At 36.3% G+C, this 22,236-nt stretch overlaps 1 protein-coding gene across 1 annotated transcript in view; it reads left to right on the top strand.

The window, feature by feature from the left end:
* The window catches only part of ghra (growth hormone receptor a), a 29,829-nt gene extending 10,195 nt beyond the window's left edge, over positions 1-19,634 (top strand). Inside the window, exons 2-10 of the mRNA XM_044110607.1 lie at positions 344-462; positions 11,427-11,556; positions 11,653-11,819; positions 13,184-13,362; positions 13,945-14,098; positions 14,219-14,309; positions 15,326-15,395; positions 16,143-16,363; positions 16,461-19,634. Of these exons, the coding sequence (XP_043966542.1) occupies positions 348-462; positions 11,427-11,556; positions 11,653-11,819; positions 13,184-13,362; positions 13,945-14,098; positions 14,219-14,309; positions 15,326-15,395; positions 16,143-16,363; positions 16,461-17,184 (1,851 nt within the window). The 5' untranslated portion in view covers positions 344-347 and the 3' untranslated portion in view covers positions 17,185-19,634. The remainder of the gene's footprint in view (positions 1-343; positions 463-11,426; positions 11,557-11,652; positions 11,820-13,183; positions 13,363-13,944; positions 14,099-14,218; positions 14,310-15,325; positions 15,396-16,142; positions 16,364-16,460) is intronic.
* The last annotated feature ends 2,602 nt before the right edge of the window (positions 19,635-22,236 follow it).

Here is a 22,236-nt window from a genome sequence, read left to right as displayed (position 1 = left end):
CCCCTCTCCTCGCCCTCCTTCCTGTCTGCCTACTGTCGTAAAAATACGAGCCACTAGCGCCGCAAAAACGCTTCGGAAAAACAAAAAACAGCATCATGGATTAGTCTTTTAAATTCTGAAGAAACAAAAGCCAATAGTTTTACTCCTGTCTCCTGTTGGGTTACACCAACTAAAAATAAAATTAAAAAGGCAACCACGATTTGCACTCTCAGGGAAGCAGAAAAGAGGGAGCCAGTGAGAGAAGGAAGGTTTGTTTCACATAGACGTGTCATTGTGATGTTAAACTAATACTTAGAATCAGAGTGTGTCCCTCTCTTATTTAATTCCCTCTCTCTCTTTCCAGCATCATGGCTGTCTTGCTCTCCTCCAACCTTTTTCTTATACTCCTGGTTTCTGCTTTGGATTGGCTGCCCACTCCTGCATCTGCATTTCTCATTGACTGGGACCGCACAACATCATCAGGTGAGTTACTGACGTTTCAACTTAAATACTCAGGAGGAAATGGTACGATGTCGGAACAAATCGTTCTTCAGTCAGTTCATCAGATTGTCAATGTGTGCTCTATCAAATATTAACAAATGTGATTCGATTTTGTGCTCAACGGGCTATTGACACCTGTTATCAAACCTTATGTCAGACATCAGTTGCAGAATGATGTGTTTGCTTGGATGCATGTGGAAAACTTCACCGTTGAGCAAACGTTGCAGTTTCCTGACTTGTTGGTGATCAATAGTGCTAGGGTAAACATATGGCTGGAGCTGTGCTGTCAAAGTTCAGGGACAGAGCAATGCACGATGTTCAGCCAACTAATCTAGTTGTCACTGGGTCATTTAAAATAATTAGGTTAAAGAATGCTGGGGCTGGCTGGAGATGCGGACCAGATTTTATGTATTTTTCCACTTTCAGTCTTTAAAGCCACAAAACCGTTACAATAAGAATTTTTAAATGAATGTTGAACTATGTTTTATGGCTTTTTAAAACTGAAGGTGCAACATGAATAGAAAAAGCGCAGTGGGTCTCAGAAGCAGAGAGACTCTGTTTTTGTGAAAATAAAAAAGCGTGACAAATCATTTCATTTGGTTGAGGCTAAATTGTGTGACAATTGTCTCACACCATTCAACTGAAAACAGTTCATACAAAACGTACAACATCTCGCATGTTGAAACACTTACTTGAATTTTATAATTGAGTTTTTAGCATTCATTCATATTGAGTTATACCTTTACATAGAATTTGACGACCTTCGAATAATGTTTAGTTGTTGTTTCCAGACTATCCACATTTGCATTCTTTAGCTAAATGCCATGTTTTCATAAAGGTTTCAAAAGAAATACTGCAAGGATATCAGTCAGGAGATTATTCTGCCAATATTGGCAGAATAATAAAGACAAAAGTGACGTAATGTCCAATGGACCTTTTTCCAAAATCATTGGAAAAGCAGGAACTGATCAGCGCTGGAGGAACTTCCAACAAGGATTTTGTCATCTGCATGTGACTGAATATGAAAGTAAGTTCTCAGACTTTGAGTTGTCCTCAATGTCTGGTGAATTTGAAAAACATTTACAAAGCTCACTTCACAAATATTGCCAAATCAAGATGTGGGATGATGACAGATTTCCACCAAAGAAAACTGAATGGTGAAACTTAATCCAAAAGTACTTCATTATACAACCAGGGCTATTGCAATAACAGCTTTATTTTTCAGTTAAGTTTTACTGTACAAATATTACATTACATGTGGAAATTGTGATTGAAAGGATTTACCATTATCTCATTGACATTACCAACTGCTATCTGCCCCTGGCAGCTAAAGCAGCTTCAGTTGAAATTGGGTAAAACACTAAAACTTTGGCAGCACTTGTTTATTTAAGCTCCACCTCTCCCAGGACAGCAATTCTCACAGCCAAAAAGCGGCAACTGTAAAATATAAATCTGTTCTACAGTGTCTGTATTACTTTCTCGAATGGAAATGGAGTTGGCAGCTGTTTCTGACTTGTTATATATAAAGCTTACTTGATGAATAAGGATTACCAGCCAGTTTCTCTTTAAACCTGTGTTATTAAAGAACCTGGTTCATGGGTTTCATTTACTTGGCTTGTTCATATTGCTACTTAAAAACACAGCATTTAAATCTCCCTTTTAAATTAAAATCTGGAAAATCTGTTTACAAGTGAAATCTAAAAAAGTAACAGAGTTCTCTCTGTTTGTCTCAGAAATAATATGAGACATTTTACTTATTTTATATGTTAGATTCAGTGTAAGAACTTCGTCTTACACTGAAGAATCAACATTTCCTTTGAGTAAATAGGAAATGCTATTTTTGTTTAGCATTTAGCAGCTAATCAAAAGTTGTTCTTTGAACGGTCATTCAGAGAAGTCAGGGACTATATCATTAGGTACATCTGATCATTGATTTTATTGATTTGTGCTCATCACGTGTAAATGATTTCTCATTTTACTGCTGAAACATCTGTCTGGTGTTCCCTTTTGAAAAGAGCACACAAGTGTCAAAAGAAACCATGTGCCATTAATGTTACAGAAAGCTATGGCATGCCACAGGGGTTGTTAATGTTATTAATAGGCTAGTGCTGTTGGCAACACAGTGCAATTTAGTTATTTAGTTTTTTATGTTAAGCTATTACACCATTGTGTTTTCTAGCAGTGTTTTCTGGTTTGTAGTGTCACTTGGAACCCCCCTCCCAAAAAAAATAGAAGATCATAAAAACCATCTAAATCTAGTTGTGTTGGTGGATGCAAACACGTCTCTTTTTTTATTGGTGATTTGATCATATTTTTTATGGCAGCGTCTGACAAGAAAACAGCCCTTTACCAGTACACTTCTTTGTGTGGGTTTAGTGAAAAACAGCTGCAGACATACCACTGGAATCCAGTGGAGATAGCCAGCACATTTAGTCTTCTTATGCACTCTATAATTCAGCTCCTTAGGGGGAGACCCTTTCATAAGTGTGTTTTTATCATTATTACAATTTGCTGACAGATACAGTTCACTTTTCTTAAATAGTTCCCAACAGGGGTAAAAAAAAACAAACAAAAAAAAACAAACTTCAATGTGTTGGTCTTTCTGCAGATTTTGCTCAAAGAAATTGAGCTGTTCTCCGTTCTACTGGGCTACTGTGCAGATTATAGCCAAAGAAACCGAAATAGTACTCTAATATATTAGAATGCTCAATCCTAAAGTTACACAATATATCTAATCTTAATTTTCATCACTTTTTAATGACTGCAGTATCTCAGTTGCAAAGGACTGTTCAGGATAGACCAAGTGAAACACTGTAGAAAGGAGTATAATTTTATAGCTACCCTATTAGTGTTTATGTTAAATGCCTTGGGTTAGGTAAGGCGTAACATATTTCAACAGTGATTAGAAAGTCTAAAAATTAAAATAATTATATCAGTTGTTGTTGGTTATTTCTTCTGACACCTGGTCTATAAAAAGAAACACAAAACAAAATGTTCAAAAATTAAAAATTACGGTAATCAATAGCTTATGTATTTTCCACACACATAGTACTACTTCATAGCACAGTCAAGCAACTACGCTACCTTGAACTGTTATAAATATCGCTTTATATCAAGGCTAGCTTAACTTTCTCTAAAACAAACTACTGATGGCTTGAGCGGCCCACCTCTTCAAATTGTTTCCAGAGAGCACGACAGTAATGCAGTCCTGGTCTTCCTCAACAACCGTTAAAACATTTGTAAACACAAAGCAGCCAGTGATTGCAAGAACAAACACAGACAGCCTTCGTCTTTTTCAAACTACCAGACCAGCATTCTATCCTGACATTCATTTACAGCCTTCAGGTTCACTCTCTCTTTCTCTCTCTGTGTCTCTCTCTCTCTCTTTGTCCATGTCTGCATAAAGCTTTTTTTGTCTCACCTGTCAACCAAAGTGGTTTTCCTCGGACTGTGCCTCTTGTCATATCAGCCACAAAACAAGCAAAGAGTAGATATTTGGAGATGCTTCTATGCAGTTAAAGGTTTACCAGAGTAATTATAGGCAGTGTTCGTCTCTGTCTTCACAGTCTACTTTTTTTCCTTAGTGTGTCTTCCCCGATCTTTTCTTGTCTGAGTGTCTCAGGAGGATTCACATACTGGTCCCACTGAGTGAGGCTGTGGTCTTTGCTACAGTGGTGGTAATCAGTGGCAGCTGTGCAGAGGTTTTGGTTTGGTGTTTCTGGCTCGTTCACAAAAACCTTCTGTTACATTGACTTCAAGAACGAGCCACGAGTGTGATAAACAAACACAACAAAAAGGTAGAGCTGGATGTTATGGCCAGGAAAATATGTAATATATGAGAAAGTTTCAAATCAACAATCCAGTTTAGAAGATAACATCCATTCAATACTTATGAAAAATAAAAAACTGATGAAATAGAAGTCATTAATAGGTAATAAAATTTAGTTGATAAGCTAAACACAAGTTCTCTTACGCAGTGTGGAGCATTATGGATTACAAGTAAGCAATTAAATTTTGTCAAGTAGCAATTTATTAATGTACAGCCATAATTACAGCACTATTTGAGAGTGGCAGTATGTTAGAGAGCAACTTAAAGGTAAGTTAAAAATATAGCATATAGTTCTGCGACAGACTGGCGACCCGTTCAGGGTGTACCCCACTTCTCGCCCAAAACGTTCACTGGAGATAGGCACCAGCACCAATCCCTACCCAACTAGGGATAAGGGTGTATAGAAAATGGATGGATGGATGGAATAAAAATATAGTTAAACTTACACTAATGGTTGCAATCTTTTGTCCATTTTGTGACGCTGCAAAAAGGGTGAAGCTTGATGGTTCAGGTGTATCATCTGTCTTACTGAATTTTCATTACTGTTGTAATGCCTTTCCTTGACAAAATTTCTAGGATGCCACCTGAAGGCAGATTTTTGGGTGTTTACAGTTTTAACTGACCTGTGCAGATTTTAGCCAAAGACACCAAAAGAGTGCTCTAATACATTAGAATGCACAATCCTAAAGTTACACAATATATCTAATCTTAGTTTTCATCACTTTATCAATGAGTGCAGTATCTCAGTTGCAAAGGACTGTTCAGATGTAATTTTTCTGCATCTGCCTTGCCTTCAAACCTTAAGTAAGTGCAATTAATTAGTGTAAGTGCACTAATTAATCAGTGCACTGTATTTTTAGTGAAATCTAGAAATAGGTGTGGGTGAGGAAGAAAACATTATACTGAGTTACACAGAAAATGATTCATGGCACGACTCAATGTGTATTCTTTTTTTAATTTCTTGGGATGACTAGTTGGGTGTCACAAAGTCTTGTTGACTCATTTGTGAGTCATGGATCTTATGCTGAGTGTGAAGCTACAGTCTTAAAAAGCTGAATTTTACACAGTTCTTGTTACTATGTTAAAATATCTGAAGCCAAAACTTATAATGAGAAGAGAAACCGGATAGTAATTATATTGGTTTAGTGGTGTTTAATGACTGTAGAGGAGATAAGAAGTGTAATTATTTCCACTTAATGTATCTCTTGAGCCTTTAAAAGCTTGGTAGGCCACTGTAAAGGTAAACAGAGCAAAGTTTGCATTTGACTTCAAAGCTCGGAGCACTGTTGGAAATCATCGAGGATCAATGGCGGCAACAGCTTGTTTTCTGGTGGTCCTGTTTCATTGCTGGTAAGAAAGGCAGGATGCATTCACCGAATTAAACAATGGCACTTTGAAATTCTGTACCTGTTTTTGTTTTGGAGGGGTATATTCAGGATGAGGCTGTGTGCAAATGTTAGCAGTTATTTATATCTCCTGTTGACATACATTTATTATATCATGTTCCCTTCTGTCACCTTTATCCCCCTTTACTCTGGCCTTCTTCAAAGTCCTGGTAGATATTTTATTTTTAATATAAATACAGCTTCTGCTCCAAATGTAGTTTCCAGATGGCTCTTTTGAGCTTTTTTCTGAAGAAGAAATTAAATTCCTCTTTCGCTGACCTTCTCTTCTCTCTCCCAGCTGGCATATAGTTTGGTTTCCTCTGAGTTTATTGAATGTTTCTTTCTGAAGAAGTATGAAAAACATTGTGCACATAATGTAGCATTTTTCCCTGTTTGTTTTTTTTGTTTTTTTTTGCAGCAAAACCTGCATATGTGCAGTGATGCAATAACACAGCACTTGGCCTGTCCTAGGTCACAAACACTCGTAGCACAGCGCCGCTCTGTGCTGGCAGTTGTTCCATCTGGTTAGCTAAATCCTGATATTTATGCTCAGATTTAGAGGGCTGAAGTATGAAAACATCTGCCATGGATGATGTGGTGGCAGTGCAGATTCCAAATTCCTCATGTTTGAGGAACTCGACTAGACCATTTCGGGAAATAACCACTGTGTGTGGAACAATAAAACCTATAAGTATTTCAAGTAGTAGGATGTGAAATATACTTAGCATTTGTTAAATATTGGCTTTTAACTTTTTATTCTGCAATTTATTATGGCTAACACTCCATTAACCAAGCTTAGTTCATTTTCAGTGTGGTACAAGCTGTTGAGGACAAAGAAAACACATTAATTAACTAGTAGAAACAACATTGTTCTGCAAAGTCTTGATTCATTTATCATTTCTTAGTTTAGTTGATGTTGGGAAAATATGTTCAGTATTTGTGCACAAACATTTCCATATCAAGATGTTTATGAGTGATAATATTTTTTTTTCAAACCTTTAATTGAACAAAGCTGATAATACATATTGGGCAGTATGTATTATTCTATTGATGGAAGGACTCCATTAAGAGTAGTGCACTCTCAATCCCTTCTCTTTAAAACTTACTACAATGTTTAGGACCCACTTTCTAAACCACAAAAGTTAAAGATTTTGCCAGATTATTGAGTCCAGTTTACTCTCTGCAGATACTCCAGTGATAAAGTGAGTTTGTGTCTCAGTTTAGAAGACAAACTGAGGAACTAAAAGCTGATGAAGTGAGAATTTAGTAAGGAGCAAAGCTTAGAGAGAATCTGCCACCTCTAACTGCTCTTCTCTTATACACTGAAGAGTTACCATTGTAATAAATAACTATGTCCAAATTTGTTGTTGGTGAAGGTTTGTAAATATTAAACAGTCTACCATCATATAAGCGTCTTCTAAATATCTTAGCTTTAAGGCTTGTGTAAAATGTCAAGGAACAACAAATCTGCTCTCTGCTTTATTTATTTTCATGTTATGGGTTTTTGGTGAAGTGTTTATGGCTTCAGTTTTCATCTATGATCAATCTTTATTACCTTATTGGCTAAATATGTTGTCTTAACCACATTCGTTTTTTCATGTGAGACTTTTTAAATAACTTTTCAAAAAATACCAACTAAAGTACAGTTTTAAATTCAGTGCAACATAAAAACATTTCTTGCATAACAAAGATCTGCATTTTTAGATCCGTTAAAATGAAAGTTGAGAACAAAATAGCTTCTTGGATTTTATTCTAGACCATCAACAATTCTGTTTTAGTGTTACAGAGTATGTTGCACAATGACAAATTTATTCTCTTTTGCAATCACATGCTTTCTTACATTTGGCTATCATTGTGCACACATTGTCAATCTGATCTTTGCTCTCCTCCTCGTCCCTTATCTTCCAACTTCAGCTTAATTCTGCAAATGAGGTGGAAATGTGAGTATTCCAACTTGGCATAGGCCCATCCAGTCCCTCATTACAAGTAAATATTATAAAGAAGGTAAGGGTAAAGTAGGATAAGTCCATTCATATTTCCCCATCTTTTTAGTACTGTTTTCCAAATAGTACTGGGACTGAAAGCCCAATTTTGGCTTCTTACTGGATTTTTAAGCCTTAATGGCTGCGGCCTGCATCATTTTCAGTGGATGGTTTCCTAGCTCCTCTACATGGCCTGGCGATGGGTGGAGGAGAGGCTGAGAGCTGTTTATCAGTCTGTGCAGCCTGCGAAGCTTTCAATAACAGGCAGAAACATATGGGCAGACAGGATGGGGTCTGCACACACATACACACACTTCTGGACAAAATTAGCCGTCTTCCCTCAGTTGAGAGCTTTCAGCTGTGGATCATTTAATGACAACTAGCAAGAGCAGACAAAATTTAGCTTTCCATTACCTGAACTCACAAATGATCCTACTTTTTGCTGGTCAAAGGTGAATAAAACCATGCTAAAAGAAGTAAAAAATAAATAAGAATGAAAATAAGGATAAAAACTTCAACATTTACATGAAAATGAATTGACAGCCTGAAGAAACGGTGTAATAAAGAGGTGCAAAAATGAGAAGAGAGGGTTTGGAAATTAGACTCAGATATTATTGAAAGTTATTCCATGTGTTGTTACATAACCTTTTATCTCTGGTATGTTTCAGATTTTACTGACATCCAGCTGACATGAAAAAATGAAAACAGGCTCCTAAAGCCTTACTGCACTCTTTCATTCATACAGTCATGGTTATTTTTAAAGGATATGTATCTTCTTTTACAGCTTTTTCTTTTCTTGTACCTCAAAATAATTTCAATCATTTCCGTGAACAAAATCACGAAAAAAAAGACAGAGAGAAAAAAGGACGCACAAAAAACATGCTTCATGTGAAAAAAATTCACAGCAAATGGTGCTAACAGCATAAGTCATCCACACAAGTGATCTTAAAAAGGGCTGTTATGAAGGCTGGTTTTCACCAGCCTTCATAACAAAGAGTCCAGACTCTTTGTTGCTTCGTACAAAGAGTCTGGACTCCTGGCTATTGAGAAACGATTGCTTCCTCGAGACGTGGACTCTGTTGAAGTTTTTACCCAATCGCTAATATTTAACTGGGATGTATGCAATGTGGCAGTTTGATGCAACTGAATGGCTTCATTCACTTCCTCTGCTGCCATTGCTAAAACTACAGGCAAACAACAATTCTTCTCTTGCTGTTCGCTGAATGACCCGGTTGAAATTTTGCTGGAGAAATCCATGTCAATGGCAGAAAGCCCAGGCTGGGCAGTGAAGAGATATTAGAATTGAGTAGGAAGGCAGTGGCTAGGCTAGATATTATATATTTTACATTTACAGGCACATAGTGCCACTTTATCACACACAAGTAAATATATTACGTTCAGTTGTTATGATAATGCTGCATATATTCTGCAATAAACATGACTTTAAAAAATTTGACTTTACTTCATAGCTGTACTTTACTTATTGAAATGTAAAAATGGCATTCCTCATGCATAATTATTGGGAAATGCCAATGTATCCCGAAACACTCCTTCCTGTCCAGTATAAGTGCTTCATCATTGACAATGTAGTTGAAAAATGTCTATGCTATTGTAAAGGATGACACATGACATAATTTTAGCAGCAACCAACCATGGCCTGAAGCTGTAGGATTTCTGGGAGAGCTAAAAGAATAATCAGAAGAGTTGTTCAAGAACAACGTAGCTTGATACCAAAAATAAGTTTCAACGCAGCTTCAGAAAGACCTGGAAATAAAAGGTATAAATATCATTTTTTCCACATTAAAACAGTAAGTAATGCATTTAACTGTAATGACCTCTACATACACTCTGTGCAAGGCTCCACTGCTGAATAAAAAGCATGTTGGAAGCAGATTTGGACAAGCCAATGATACTAGGAAAATATAATCTGGCCAGATGAGGCAAAGCTGATTTTTTTTTGGATGTTATTCCTCACATATTTGGAGGAAGAATTCTTCCACATGCCAAAGTTGAGGTTTGTAAGTGGGAACTTCATGGGGTTGGATGTCTTTCACTGTGGTACTTGCAGACCGAATATCACTGAAGAAAGTTTGCAGAAATTACATACTTGATAAAAAAAAAAGAAAATGCTTTCTTTTTTCTTTTTTCTATGGCATCAGTCACAAAAACCCCTTTAACATACTCCCAGTAGACATTGTTGATGCACATACTAATTGACTGATAGAAGGTGTGACTCAAAAAGTTATTTTTGTGTCTGAAAGGTGTGCAATAATATTTTTGTGTTTTATACTTTTAAGATTTGTTCGTTTTCTGACTCCAAAACAGGATGACGGATGCAGCACAATAAATCTTTGGAAACTAATTTAATAAAGGGGCTCAAAAAAGAGGCATTGGAAATTCATTTGAGGCTTTATTTTGTATGTTTTTCCAGGTGTTGTTGCATAACGTTTTACCTCTGGCATACTACATGCTGTATGGACACACTGACTTAAAAAATGAAAACAGATTCTCAAAGCATAACTGCACCGTTAGTCCTCTGCAGTCAAGCTAACTTCTAAAAAATATTGTTTACCCTTGAACCTTCACTTATTTCCTCCATGGACAAACAGTTAAGAGTGATGTAACACAAGATAATGTATGCCTGTTTTGAAGTATTTAAATCTAATATCATATTCTGTATATGTTAACATGCTTATTATTCTATCTGAACCGTTACTGTTGAAACGGTTCAGATAGAATGCACACATTCTCTGGTGAAGCTGTTTTCTTGATACCAGCTGGAATTTGCAGGGACGAGGGAGGAAAGTATGATTCAGAAAATCATTTGGAACCGCGTGAAAAAGATGACGTGAGGGAAAACGGGGAATGCGTATGAATTTTGAGATTAGTCTGACATTGGATTACAAGTAGTAAAAGTAGTAAAGTTCTGATTTTTATTATTGAGGAGTGTTTTTGTTGTAAAACCCAGGGATTAAAGTGTTTGTGTTTATATTTGTTGTGTAAACACCCTGCTGGCACCCAATTTAGCATCTTCTTGAGTTTTATGTTGAAAAGCTTCGAAAACATGGAGAAAGTTCTGCAGAAGTCTGTCTTTAATTTCTTTGTTAATGTTCCAATTTTAGTTGTGATTTATAATTCTGTGCAGAGTTAGCAGAAGGAGCATAGAATGAGTAGAGCAGAAATCGATGATACACTCAGCAGATTATTTATGGCTGCACCAAGCCCTGAAGCTGGATGAGAAACTGGTTCTCTGGCAGGAGTGGGTAGACGATTGTTGATGGTGAGTGATGAGGTGCCAAGGGAGAGATGAAAGGGGCTGAGTAAGGACCTCAAGGTCTGTGTGGACGGATCAAGGGCTGGTGACTGAAATTTGATCCTGCTTGCATATCGGCAGTTTGTATTCCTACACATCCACGTTTGGAGGGTAGACTTACCCTCTGTGTTCTGCTCTTTTCACCTACTGTTTGCCTCATCACATATGCTGGTTGGCTTTCCTCAGTCACTGAAAACAAGATGCTGATGTACAGTCCAAATGCCAGCATGTCAAAGTAAAGAAAGATTCTGATATGTCACTGGATTGCTTCCATACTGGCTACAACCATCAGCATGTACAGTGACTCTTTGGAAAGTCTCGCATAATTTAGGTTCCAGCAACATTTAATTTCATTGTGGGATTTCTGAACCATTTTTTGAAAATGAATATACCACCAACCTTCCTGAAACTATCTTTATTTCTCACTGATTTTACAGCTACCCTTGGACCTCACTTCACAGACTGCATCTCAAGGGACCAGGAGACGTTCCGCTGCTGGTGGAGTCCAGGCAGCCTCCAAAACCTGTCCTCTCCTGAAGCACTGAGAGTATTTTACCTAAAGAAGGAGTGAGTGCAGCTTTAACACTGATTTATGTGTGCATGTCGTAAAACTTTACTTTATAGCTACCGTTTCTTCTTTTATCTTCATTTTCTTTTGTTTAGTTCCCCCACCAGTGAATGGAAGGAATGTCCCGAATACAGCCATATAAACAGAGAGTGTTTCTTTGATGCCAACCATACATCCGTTTGGATCCCCTACTGCGTTCAGCTTCGTGGCCAAAACGTCACCTATTTCAATGAAGACGACTGCTTCACAGTGGAAAATATAGGTTTGTAGTCAATCTGTCTGCACAAGTATTTTTTTTGTTTGTTTGTTTGTCTTTATTACAAACAAATCATTAGAAAGATTATCTCCAGAGATGAATTGGACATTTTTGTTGATGGCAAAAACTGTAATCAGGATTGTTTTTTTTTTGAGGCAAGCTATTGAGGGACTTCAGACTTTCTTTGTCATATCATTTAAAATCAGTATTTCTGTCCTAGAAGCAGAACTTATCTGAGCATGATGTTACAGAGATGCATGTGGGCATTTAGCTTCCTTACAAGCTTTTTTTAATGCACAAAATATACTAATAAAAGTCAAGGCCATACCAGACCTTTTTTATATAAATAAAGACTTATTGTTTGACAAGCAAATTATTTATTATTGGTAATGCACTATGGAACATTCTAACAAATGTATGAACTACAAGTATTGTAGACTTTGGTGGCATTATTTATTAGGGGTTCAACATTTTATTTAAAAGCGTCACATTAAAAACATCACTTATTTTCATGTTGATTCTGACTTTCTGAATTTATTTTATTTTACATGTTGATGTCCAACTTTGTATCTGAATTGTTGAAATTTGGACTTCCTGGGAAAATATGTTTTCAGTTTACAGTGATCTCAGATTTCTCTAAGAAGTACTTTTTTAATATTGTTGATTTATGCTTCAAATTGTACTAAATTTTCTGTAATTTTGAAACTGGTCTTTAAAAAAGGCTTTAGTCATCACCACAGAATTTACTGGAACCTTCATTAGTTTGAAAGTCTGTGTGCCAAGAAAAAAAAAGCCTTTGCTGCTGGCTGAAACAAACATTAGATAAACTGACTGTCTGCCAGACAGTGAAGATAAAGACCGAGACCAGCACCCCGTGATTCATGGGAACTTGACAGACAAATTAAAAGCAGTGGTCAAATGTTTTATCCAACCAAAAGGCCAAAAAATAAAAACAAAACCTAAAATATTTCTTTTCAATACAGCATGCCAAACAAAGATACATGAATAATCTCCTCCTCTACATACTTTCTTATAAATGTACATATTTTGTGAGTTATTTTTTTTTTTTTACCATTGTCAGCATTTCTGTTAATGCCACTTAAATACCACATTGTATAAATGCTGCACCTTTCACTGTATTTGTTTCCTAAAACCTTCTGCTGACGGAAAGCATATTAGTTTTGCTAATTTGAAAGAACTCCAAATATCAGCACAGTGCAAAAGTCATGTTCTAATGCCGTAAGCATTTCTGCACAGCAGTATTTTAGAGTGCAAACAAGAGAGTGCAGTGAAATCGAAAGATGTAAACAGCTGCATGTTTTCTCTCATGTTCACGTCTAAACTTTCGCCCCTTCCCTCTCCCCTTACAGTGCGTCCTGACCCGCCCGTGTCTTTAAACTGGACCCTGCTGAACATAAGCCCCTCTGGCCTCAATTACGATGTCTTAGTCAGCTGGAAGCCCCCGCCCTCTGCAGACGTTGGCGTGGGCTGGATGCGCATTGAGTATGAAATCCAGTACAGAGAGAGGAACGCCACCAACTGGGAAGCAGTACGTTTTTCCGTCAAACTTTCTTTCTGACTGCACGAAACACCCGAGAGATTGCACAAATGAAAGCACTTGCACATAAATTTGAAAGAAAACTCTTGGTAGGTTGTAGAGACACCATATTTTGTTTCCTTTTCACCGTCTGGACTCCCTCCTGAACTCTTGTGGCTGAAATGCACCGTAGCTTTGTTGGCAAGCCTGCTGAAGCAGGAGCAGGACCCTCTGCGAAAAACAAACTCTCTAAAGGAAGAGAAGGGAGGGATCTGTGGGTCAGAGGGCATGGGACCTTGTATAGGCTTGTTTATTATTGCCTGACCACCCAGTTTGACAAATGCAAACTTCAAAATAGCAACAGATGTCTCTGTTATGCCAACATGTCTTCTATCATATTTATGTGAAAGGCCTGGGCAGTCCTGCCACGTTTGAAAAGGTCATAGTTACGGATACCAAAAATAAGTAAGGACCTCTTGACACATTGTGCTGTTGCAAGTTAGCCACTGTGTTTATTTTTTCCCTCCTTGTGTCAGGACATTTGTCCGCTCTGCTAAAATGCGCTAAAGAGTTGTTTCAAATTTCCATTTTCAGCTGGAGAAGCAGCCGCACAGCCAGCAGACGATCTACGGCCTGCAAATAGGAAAAGAATATGAAGTGCACATCCGCTCCAGGATGCAGGCCTTTGTGAAGTTCGGAGAGTTCAGTGACTCCATCTTCATTGAAGTTACAGAAATTCCGATTAAAGGTGAGGGCACCTTTCTTCTTTAATTAATGCATACCTGCCTTATTACTCGCTAAGTTATTTAATTCACAAAAATAAAATATAAGAAATTTAATCAGAAATTATGCTACATTTTGTTTTCAGATTCTACTGTCCCATTCACTTTGGTTCTCATTTTTGGAGTTGTGGGGGTCCTGATTGTCATCATGCTGATAGTCATTTCTCAGCAGCAAAGGTAAGAATCTTTTCTGTCCCTACTTTTGCTTCCTTAGAAATGTCCACGAATACTTTATGTGCAATATTGAGATGTTTTTTGTTTGTTTGTTTTTTTTATCATGCACGCTAAAAAACAAAACATGCATCATCTTTACCACAAGTTTTCCCCCAGAATGTCTGGTGTTAATCATCTTGCATTCTACTTTTTATATTTCAAAACTTATGTATCAGTTTATTTTTTAACATGTTTATGCTGAGGAAATGGGGAAGAGACATAGAAAATTTGACTTAGTATATACTGTTTGAACCTAACTTTAGAACAAAATGTACATTTGGAGGCCTTGGCCTTGTATGTTTTCAGTACTTATTACTAAAAGGAAAATCAAATACTACATATGAAATAATTTGAACACTCTATAGTCAGTCTGGTTTTGGACATATTTTGACATATCCATATTTCATATCCATTCTAATACTAAAAAATTGAAGTTACAATTAAAATAAAATATTTAGTAAATTATAGTAAAACACTGAGATTCTGGTGAGGAATAAACTATAATGGCATTTTATAAATAATGACAGATTTAATGAAAAATATAAAATTAATCAAAGCGGATTTTTTTTTTTTTTTTTTTAGAAAACTCACCAAAATCAGATGAGAGTAAAAACCACTTTGTAAAAGATTTGTATTAATCTTGAAAAACATACATGAGTGGAACATGTATGGTTTTGATTCAAAGGGTTTCATCCAATTTAAAATATAGCAAAGAAATACTTTTACAAAACTCTCTGTACATATTGCCTCCAAACACAGTGGCCATAGAAAGTTACAAACAAATCCTCCAATCAGAAACCTACTCTTGTAATCTGTTATACAATTTGAAAGCTGGTGTTGCTAATAAAAGACAAAACAAAGTTTTCTTGTAGGTATAAATCATAAACTGCACTCACCAATCCAAATAAAAATAGTTACCCTTTGTTTTGAGATGCTCCTGTCAACATTATTAACTCTATCACATTCTTCTGCCATTTCAGAATATTGATGATTCTCTTGCCACCTGTTCCGGCGCCCAAAATCAAAGGCATTGATTCAGAATTGTTGAAGGTATCGTATATATTCATGTGTTTTCCTTTTTTTTACTCTTTCAGTTTAATTTAAGTTTGTTTCCTTTTTCCAATACCATGCATGTTGTTTGCCAACATATTTTGATGCCAAATTTAAATCATGTTCTGTTAAAGTCAAATTCATCCACTTGCTAGTTGTCAAAGCTGCGACATAATCCATATTTTTACGTGGTCATTTTTATTTATCTATATTGCTATTTATTTACATAATTTATGTACATAATAGCAAATGTAAATTTGCTATTATGTAGCATCTGAGATTGATATTACCAATCTTTGATTGGTAATATCAATGAAAGAGACGGCATTCATTTAATGTGCTGCATAATTTTCTCTTTGTTGTTACTTTGATAAAAATTGATTTATGCATAAATACAAAGAAAGTCAAAGTAGGAAAATAGGATAAGCTTTGAAATAAATGTTATGCCACGGTATACCTTGATCTGTAGTATATCATGAGATGCTACAGAGCAAATCCACCTTCTAACAAAAGAAAATAAATATGGGAATATAATGAATGATATGCAACACTGAGCCTATATGTCGTCTGTAATATTCTAAAGTGAAAAGGATTGCTCTCAAAGCTGCAGCATGTAAATTTTCTAAAACATATCTTTTCTGCATATTTGGTAAAATTATCATTTTGTCATGGCAGGATTGATATCAAGTAAAAGTTATATACTGCAGCTTTAACAGCTTTTGTCAATATTTTTTTAATCTTTTGCAGAAGGGGAAACTGGAGGAGTTGAATTTTATCCTGAATGTTGGGGGTGTGGATGGCCTGCCAGCCTATGCAACAGATTTCTACCAAGAAGAGCCATGGGTGGAGTTCATTGAGGTGGATGAGGAGGATGCAGAAGATGGAGATAAGGAAGACAACTATAATTCAGACACTCAGAGGCTCCTTGGTCTCCCACACAGGAATATGGAGGGTTTCAGCACCATTAGGTAATTTATTTCATGTGAATGGATTGTTTTCATGCTAGCTGATATCATAGATTTGAAGTTATTCCCTCATTGTTTTCACCTTGGGTTTCTCATCTAGCCACCCTGACGATGACTCAGGCCGGGCCAGCTGTTACGACACAGATCTGCCGGAACATTTGGCGTCCCTGCTGCCGGGCCAACCTGAGGACAACGAAACCTGCCTGGATGCCCCAGCTTCAGGGACGGGTGAAAAGCCTCTCATCCAAACTCAAATCGGAGGACCACAGACTTGGATCAACACAGACTTATATGCCCAGGTCAGCAATGTTATGCCATCTGGGGGGGTTGTGCTGTCCCCCGGCCAACAACCTAAAATCCAGGAGAACACCTTGGGCCCAGAGAAGGAAACACAGAAAGGAGGAAAACAAAATGAAGACGTTGAGGGCATCAAGGAACAGAAGAGAAACGAGCCCCAGTTTCAGCTGTTTGTAGTGGTTCCAGAGGGAAGCGGCTGCACTGCAGAGAACAACTGCCAGCAGACCAGCACTTCGGTGCCTGGGGCAGGGTACCAAACCATACAGCCTCAGCCAATGGAGACCAAACCTGCAGCCACAGGAGACACCAACGAGTCCCCGTATATTCTCCCCGAGCCTTCCCAGTCTCAGCTTTTTACCCCTGTTGCAGACTACACAGTGGTGCAGGAGTTGGACACGCATCGCAGTGTTCTCCTTAACCCGCCTCCCAGCCAATCTCCCTCTTTGTGCCAGCCACAGCATCCTCTCAAAGTCCCAATGCCTGTAGGGTACGTCACCCCAGACCTGCTGGGGAATCTCGCACCATGAGTGGGCAGGACCATCAGACCTTAACTACAGTTACAGGCTTATTGGACAGGACCTCAATATGAAGTCACCCTACCTGATTCCTGATAACCACCAAAAATAACCTAAAAACCTGCAGGACACTGGATGAATAAGTGTGAGTTAACCTGATGATACAAAGGGGAGATATACAGGTACATCTCAACAAATTAAAATCAAATTGAAAATGTTTTTTTCAGCAATTCTATTTAAGAAGTAAACGTAAAAAAATGGAATAGTTTGATTTGACACAGAATGATATTGATTAAGCATTTGTTTCTGTCAGTTTTGATGATTATATCTTATAGCTACTGAAAGTCAAAAATTTGGTTTTCTTGAAAATGTTAGCATTCTACATTTTCATTATTTATTGGCCTGATGTAATCATTTTTTTCCAACCTAAACTTTGGATTGTCATTGCCTTTAATCATGAAACTTGAGAAACAAATGCAATATATATGTCTCTTTGTGTGTAATAAATGTACATAATATATGAGGTACACTTAAATTGAATTGCTGAAACAAATTAATAATATAGTAATTTATTGAGATGCACTAAAAACTGTACTCTTACATTAGTTCCCACTTAATCGCAAAATTTTTGGCCGAAACACACTGAGGGTAATAACATCACCAAAACATCACAAGCAAAATGCAAAGTTTGCATCAATGCATGATTGTAGTAAGTGACAAAATACCTTTATGTACAGTATGTGTGAAAAATTGCCTTAGATTGCCTTACAGTCTTAATATTGAATGTGAAGTCAGTATATCAATGAGAAGAAGAGAAAGAGGCAGAAGCCATGTTTTTAACTACACAGTAATTTGACTTTGACAGTACTTGTCTTTTTGAGGTTTAATGTTTATAACATTTACCATATTCCAAAGTTTCCTGTTTCACCATGTTATACTGACAGTACTTCACAAGAGATATATTTTTGTACAAAACACGAAACATTTGAACAAAGCAATGCAGATTTGAATCTCTGTCTTGGTTTCTTTAAGAAGATAAAGGTTGTATCTTTTATAGTCATTGGTTTTAGCTGCACCAAATGTCAAGAATTAAACCAAAGTTAGGGTGACCTCTAAGGGTTCCATAAGGGTTACTAGGTTCCAATCAAGAATGCAGGGAAGTACTTGCAAAAACAAATGCAGATCATTTACATGAAAGGTACACTAAAATACTTGACTTAGTAATTCAAAGAATAATTTGAATATATTTTGTTGAACTTGTTACACCGTTGAAGTTACTTTTAACTAAAAAACATGTAATTAAACGATATGTTCACATCAACACAGAACTTTAATGACTAACTATAGTCAGTAAGGGTTTAATTACTCAGATTTTCCTTACATTTGGGAACCAACTTTTGCCTACGTAGAGTCCCTCTTCACTCTGCACTAGGGCAATAGCATAAGAGTAACATCCCATTAGTAGATAGAGCTTGAGAGAACCTCAGCTGATTTCTCCACGCCCCAAATGTCCCGTGTAACAGTTGATTAGATGTTAATAAAAAAGTGCACAGTCTTGTACTATATAACTATATATATATATATATATATATATATATATATATATATATATATATATATATATGTATATGTATATATATATATATATATATGTATATGTATATATATATATATATATATATCAGTACTCTGTTCAGAACAGAGTAGCAAAGTGGCTGAATAGGAGTGTGGTAGCATGGCACTAGGGTCCAGCTTGACTTCAACCTGAAATATTATTTTGTGGTGACCTAAGAATATTCAAACGTTATTTGATATCCTGGTGTTCAAAGGGCAGTCTTCTGCTAATGGAAGGCAAAAAGTGGTTCAACATGTGTCACAGAACCATTAGCAGCCCCAAGTTGCTTGATGGTACATTGTTTTGGTTCATTAAACAAAAGTAGGGGGACATAAATGTTATCAAATTGTTGCATTTTAAGCTTTCTGTAGAGGAATTGTGTTCTACATTGTCATTGCAGAGACAGCAACTGGAATAAGTTGACTGTGAAAGTGTACCATAGATGTTACTAGCTTACACAGTACTTATCTGCCGCATTCCCTATGTAACAACCTCTGCCTGTTGTAGTATTATGGTTTGTTTCATTGCTATGGTACTATGCTAATGTGGTTTAGATTTCTGCATATCAGTTAACAAAAGGTACCTCTGTTTGCTGTGTATAGATGAATTGGTTTATATCTTCTGTGTGCCAAGAAACATTTAAAAATTTACATAAACATGCATGCATGTGTATATTAGCACAGTACATAAAAGAACATTCCCTATTGTAATAAGATACTGTCCTTAATGTTTTCATTTAAAAAAAAAAAAAGATTTTCATTTTTTGTGCTGAAAATTATTTGACATTTTACTACAAATTTCAAATTCAAAATACTTATCAGAATATTTTCAGCTTAGCGTTCATAAATTAAAAAAAACTAGTTTTAGACACTCAAATTGGAATCTTGTTTGCTTGGCTTTAGGCTTTTTGTAGATAAAATATTTAAGGCTGTGTTTATAAAGAATATTCTGCCTAATACAGAATCTTATACTTGTTTTCACATTAATGTTTAAAGTAGTAATTTAAAGTAGTAGTTTAAAGTAGTAATTCCCCCACTTTGAGACAATAAAGGCTACATCAGTTTCTGTTCTACTCCTAATGGGATTCCTGAGAAGAAATCCGGTGCCTCTTATATTTCATCCCAACTCCCGACTTAATGATTCAACAACATGCTTATTGCAAGCATAATATGAGTACTTATATAACATCTGTAATTTATTTTAGTGGCTGTCCGATCAACATTGCTTTGTGCCAAGACAAAAAAACATCAGGACTGACAGCCTCAAAATGAGAGATACATTTGAAATAAATTATAGTGATAATAAACCTTTTTAGTGATATCCAAATTTATGAACCTATACCTAGAACTTCACCATGAACAAAACTTTTCTAACAGTGCAAAAAACAAAAAAAAAACAAAAAAAACACAACCAGTCTGTGATTTATGCTGCTTTCTTGCCTTTCTGGACGTAAATATTCTGAATATATGGATCCATGTAGTTTTTTTGTATCAATCAGACAAGTTTAAAATGTGAATTTGATGACAATATGCCATTTCTCTTTCAGAAATACTCAGTTCTTTGCTGCTCCTGCCATTATGTGGATGATACCAGCAAAATTTGTGCTGTCGCAAAATGTCTTAATATGTTTGCTAGTGCTGTGCAAATATAAAGGTTTATGTCGAGGACGATACTTTTACGAGGTGATGCTGCTTGGTGCTTGTATTTCTCTTTTACTCACTTTTTTATGGCCGAGTTCAAGTCAAGAAAGAGCAGTAATCAGAGTCAAATGTTTTGTGATAGTAAAGGGTGGGTTTTGTTTAGGTATCTTGTCTGACACAGTGTCCAGTGATCACAGAAGGCTCTCATTTTGTTCACATAGCAAGAACAGAGATTGAAGGACTTCTTTTTTTAGGTAAAACTGTGAATGTGTAACTGGAATACACAAAGCAATCATAAAACTGAGGAAACGTTTTAAGCAGTGTTTGTAATAGTGGTGGCGAGATGAAGAAATTAGGAGGTGCTTTTTATTCTTCAAGCCAACTGTGCAGATGTTTACTACCTTAAGTATATATTGTTCTTTTTTGCCATATCGCTCATTTCACAATGGCAGAATTGGTCGTTTTTTATTTGAAGGTTATAAATGTCAAGGACACTTTAGAGGAAGCACTTTGTACACATAAAGCATATATGTGATATTTAGAAATGGTATTTAGATTTTGTATTTTTTGCTAAATCAAGTGGGTGATTTCTATGTTACTACAGAAAAGCATTACGTTTTCTGGTCAGCACAAAAATCAAACTTTGAGGAACCTTCAAAACGAATAAGCTTTGATTTTGTTATACAGAGTTTATGTTTATAAAAAAAAAATACATATTTCACACTAACAGATTGCTAGATTGTTGTACTGTAATGGAGTATTTAATGTTTCATATAGAGTTTATAGGAGATTAAACCAGATAGAACATTTATAAAGTGATATTAAATATATGTTTTGTGATATATTCATCTTTTTAACTTCATGTTCTTGTTTGTGTCACTGTGTGATTTCAGTTTTTCATGACCACTGGAAAACTGTGATCATGAAACTGACATGTTGGCCTGCAGCTTTGCGTTGGAGGCTGACTTTTGTCACTCTCACGAGCCTGGAAGTAATTTTGCTGGAAAGTGCTTAATTTTCCACTTGACTTGAGGATTTACTTCTAGTCAAGTACTGATTTGAGTGAATCCCGTTTTTTAGTTTTTACAATGTTCCATGCCTCCTGTTTGTCTTACTTCCTGTATGCCCTCTGCCATGTGTCATTCACCCCCCAGCAAACTGGAAACAAACAACAAATTAAAATAATAATGTAGTTTAAGTTGATAAACCGGTCGATACTGGCTTCAATAATTGTTATGACTCCGTTTTTTTGTCTTTTTTTTTTTTTTTTTTTTACATCTGAGTTCTTTTTTTTCTTTTTGCATCCGAGAGCCAATGTTCTTGTGTAAAAACTGCTGCTTTCCCTAGGGCCAAGAAATGTATTGATCCTTGAGGATTTGTCTGTTTTGTTCTCTTTGTGGTGTAGTATGTGCGATCAATAAGTTCTCAATAAAATAAATATAGCAGCATCTTGTCCATTTTTTTGTAACCTTTAAAGATGGCTTGGGGGGTTTATCTTAAATAAACACACTTCTTTGTAATTTATTGACTCTTCTACTTATTGCTCTAAGTAAATTGCCTTTTGCACTAGTCCCCAAAAGACTCTCTACACTTCACATGGCAGTTAGGGACTTTTAATATTTCTATAAATAAAGGTCTGTGGGGCAGCAGTACATAGAAATGGTTCTACAGTGTCCCCTAAACGTCCACTCCATCGATCAGTTTCTTGTTGAAATTTGAAAATTGGAACGCATATAGATAGTAATGATCATTAAGTAATTATGTCATTACGTAATGAAAATGGATGGATGGATATATATATATATATAT

Source organism: Gambusia affinis, linkage group LG03, assembly GCF_019740435.1.
Source record: "Gambusia affinis linkage group LG03, SWU_Gaff_1.0, whole genome shotgun sequence".
Lineage (NCBI taxonomy): Eukaryota > Metazoa > Chordata > Actinopteri > Cyprinodontiformes > Poeciliidae > Gambusia > Gambusia affinis.
This window is presented reverse-complemented; position numbering and strand designations above follow the sequence as displayed.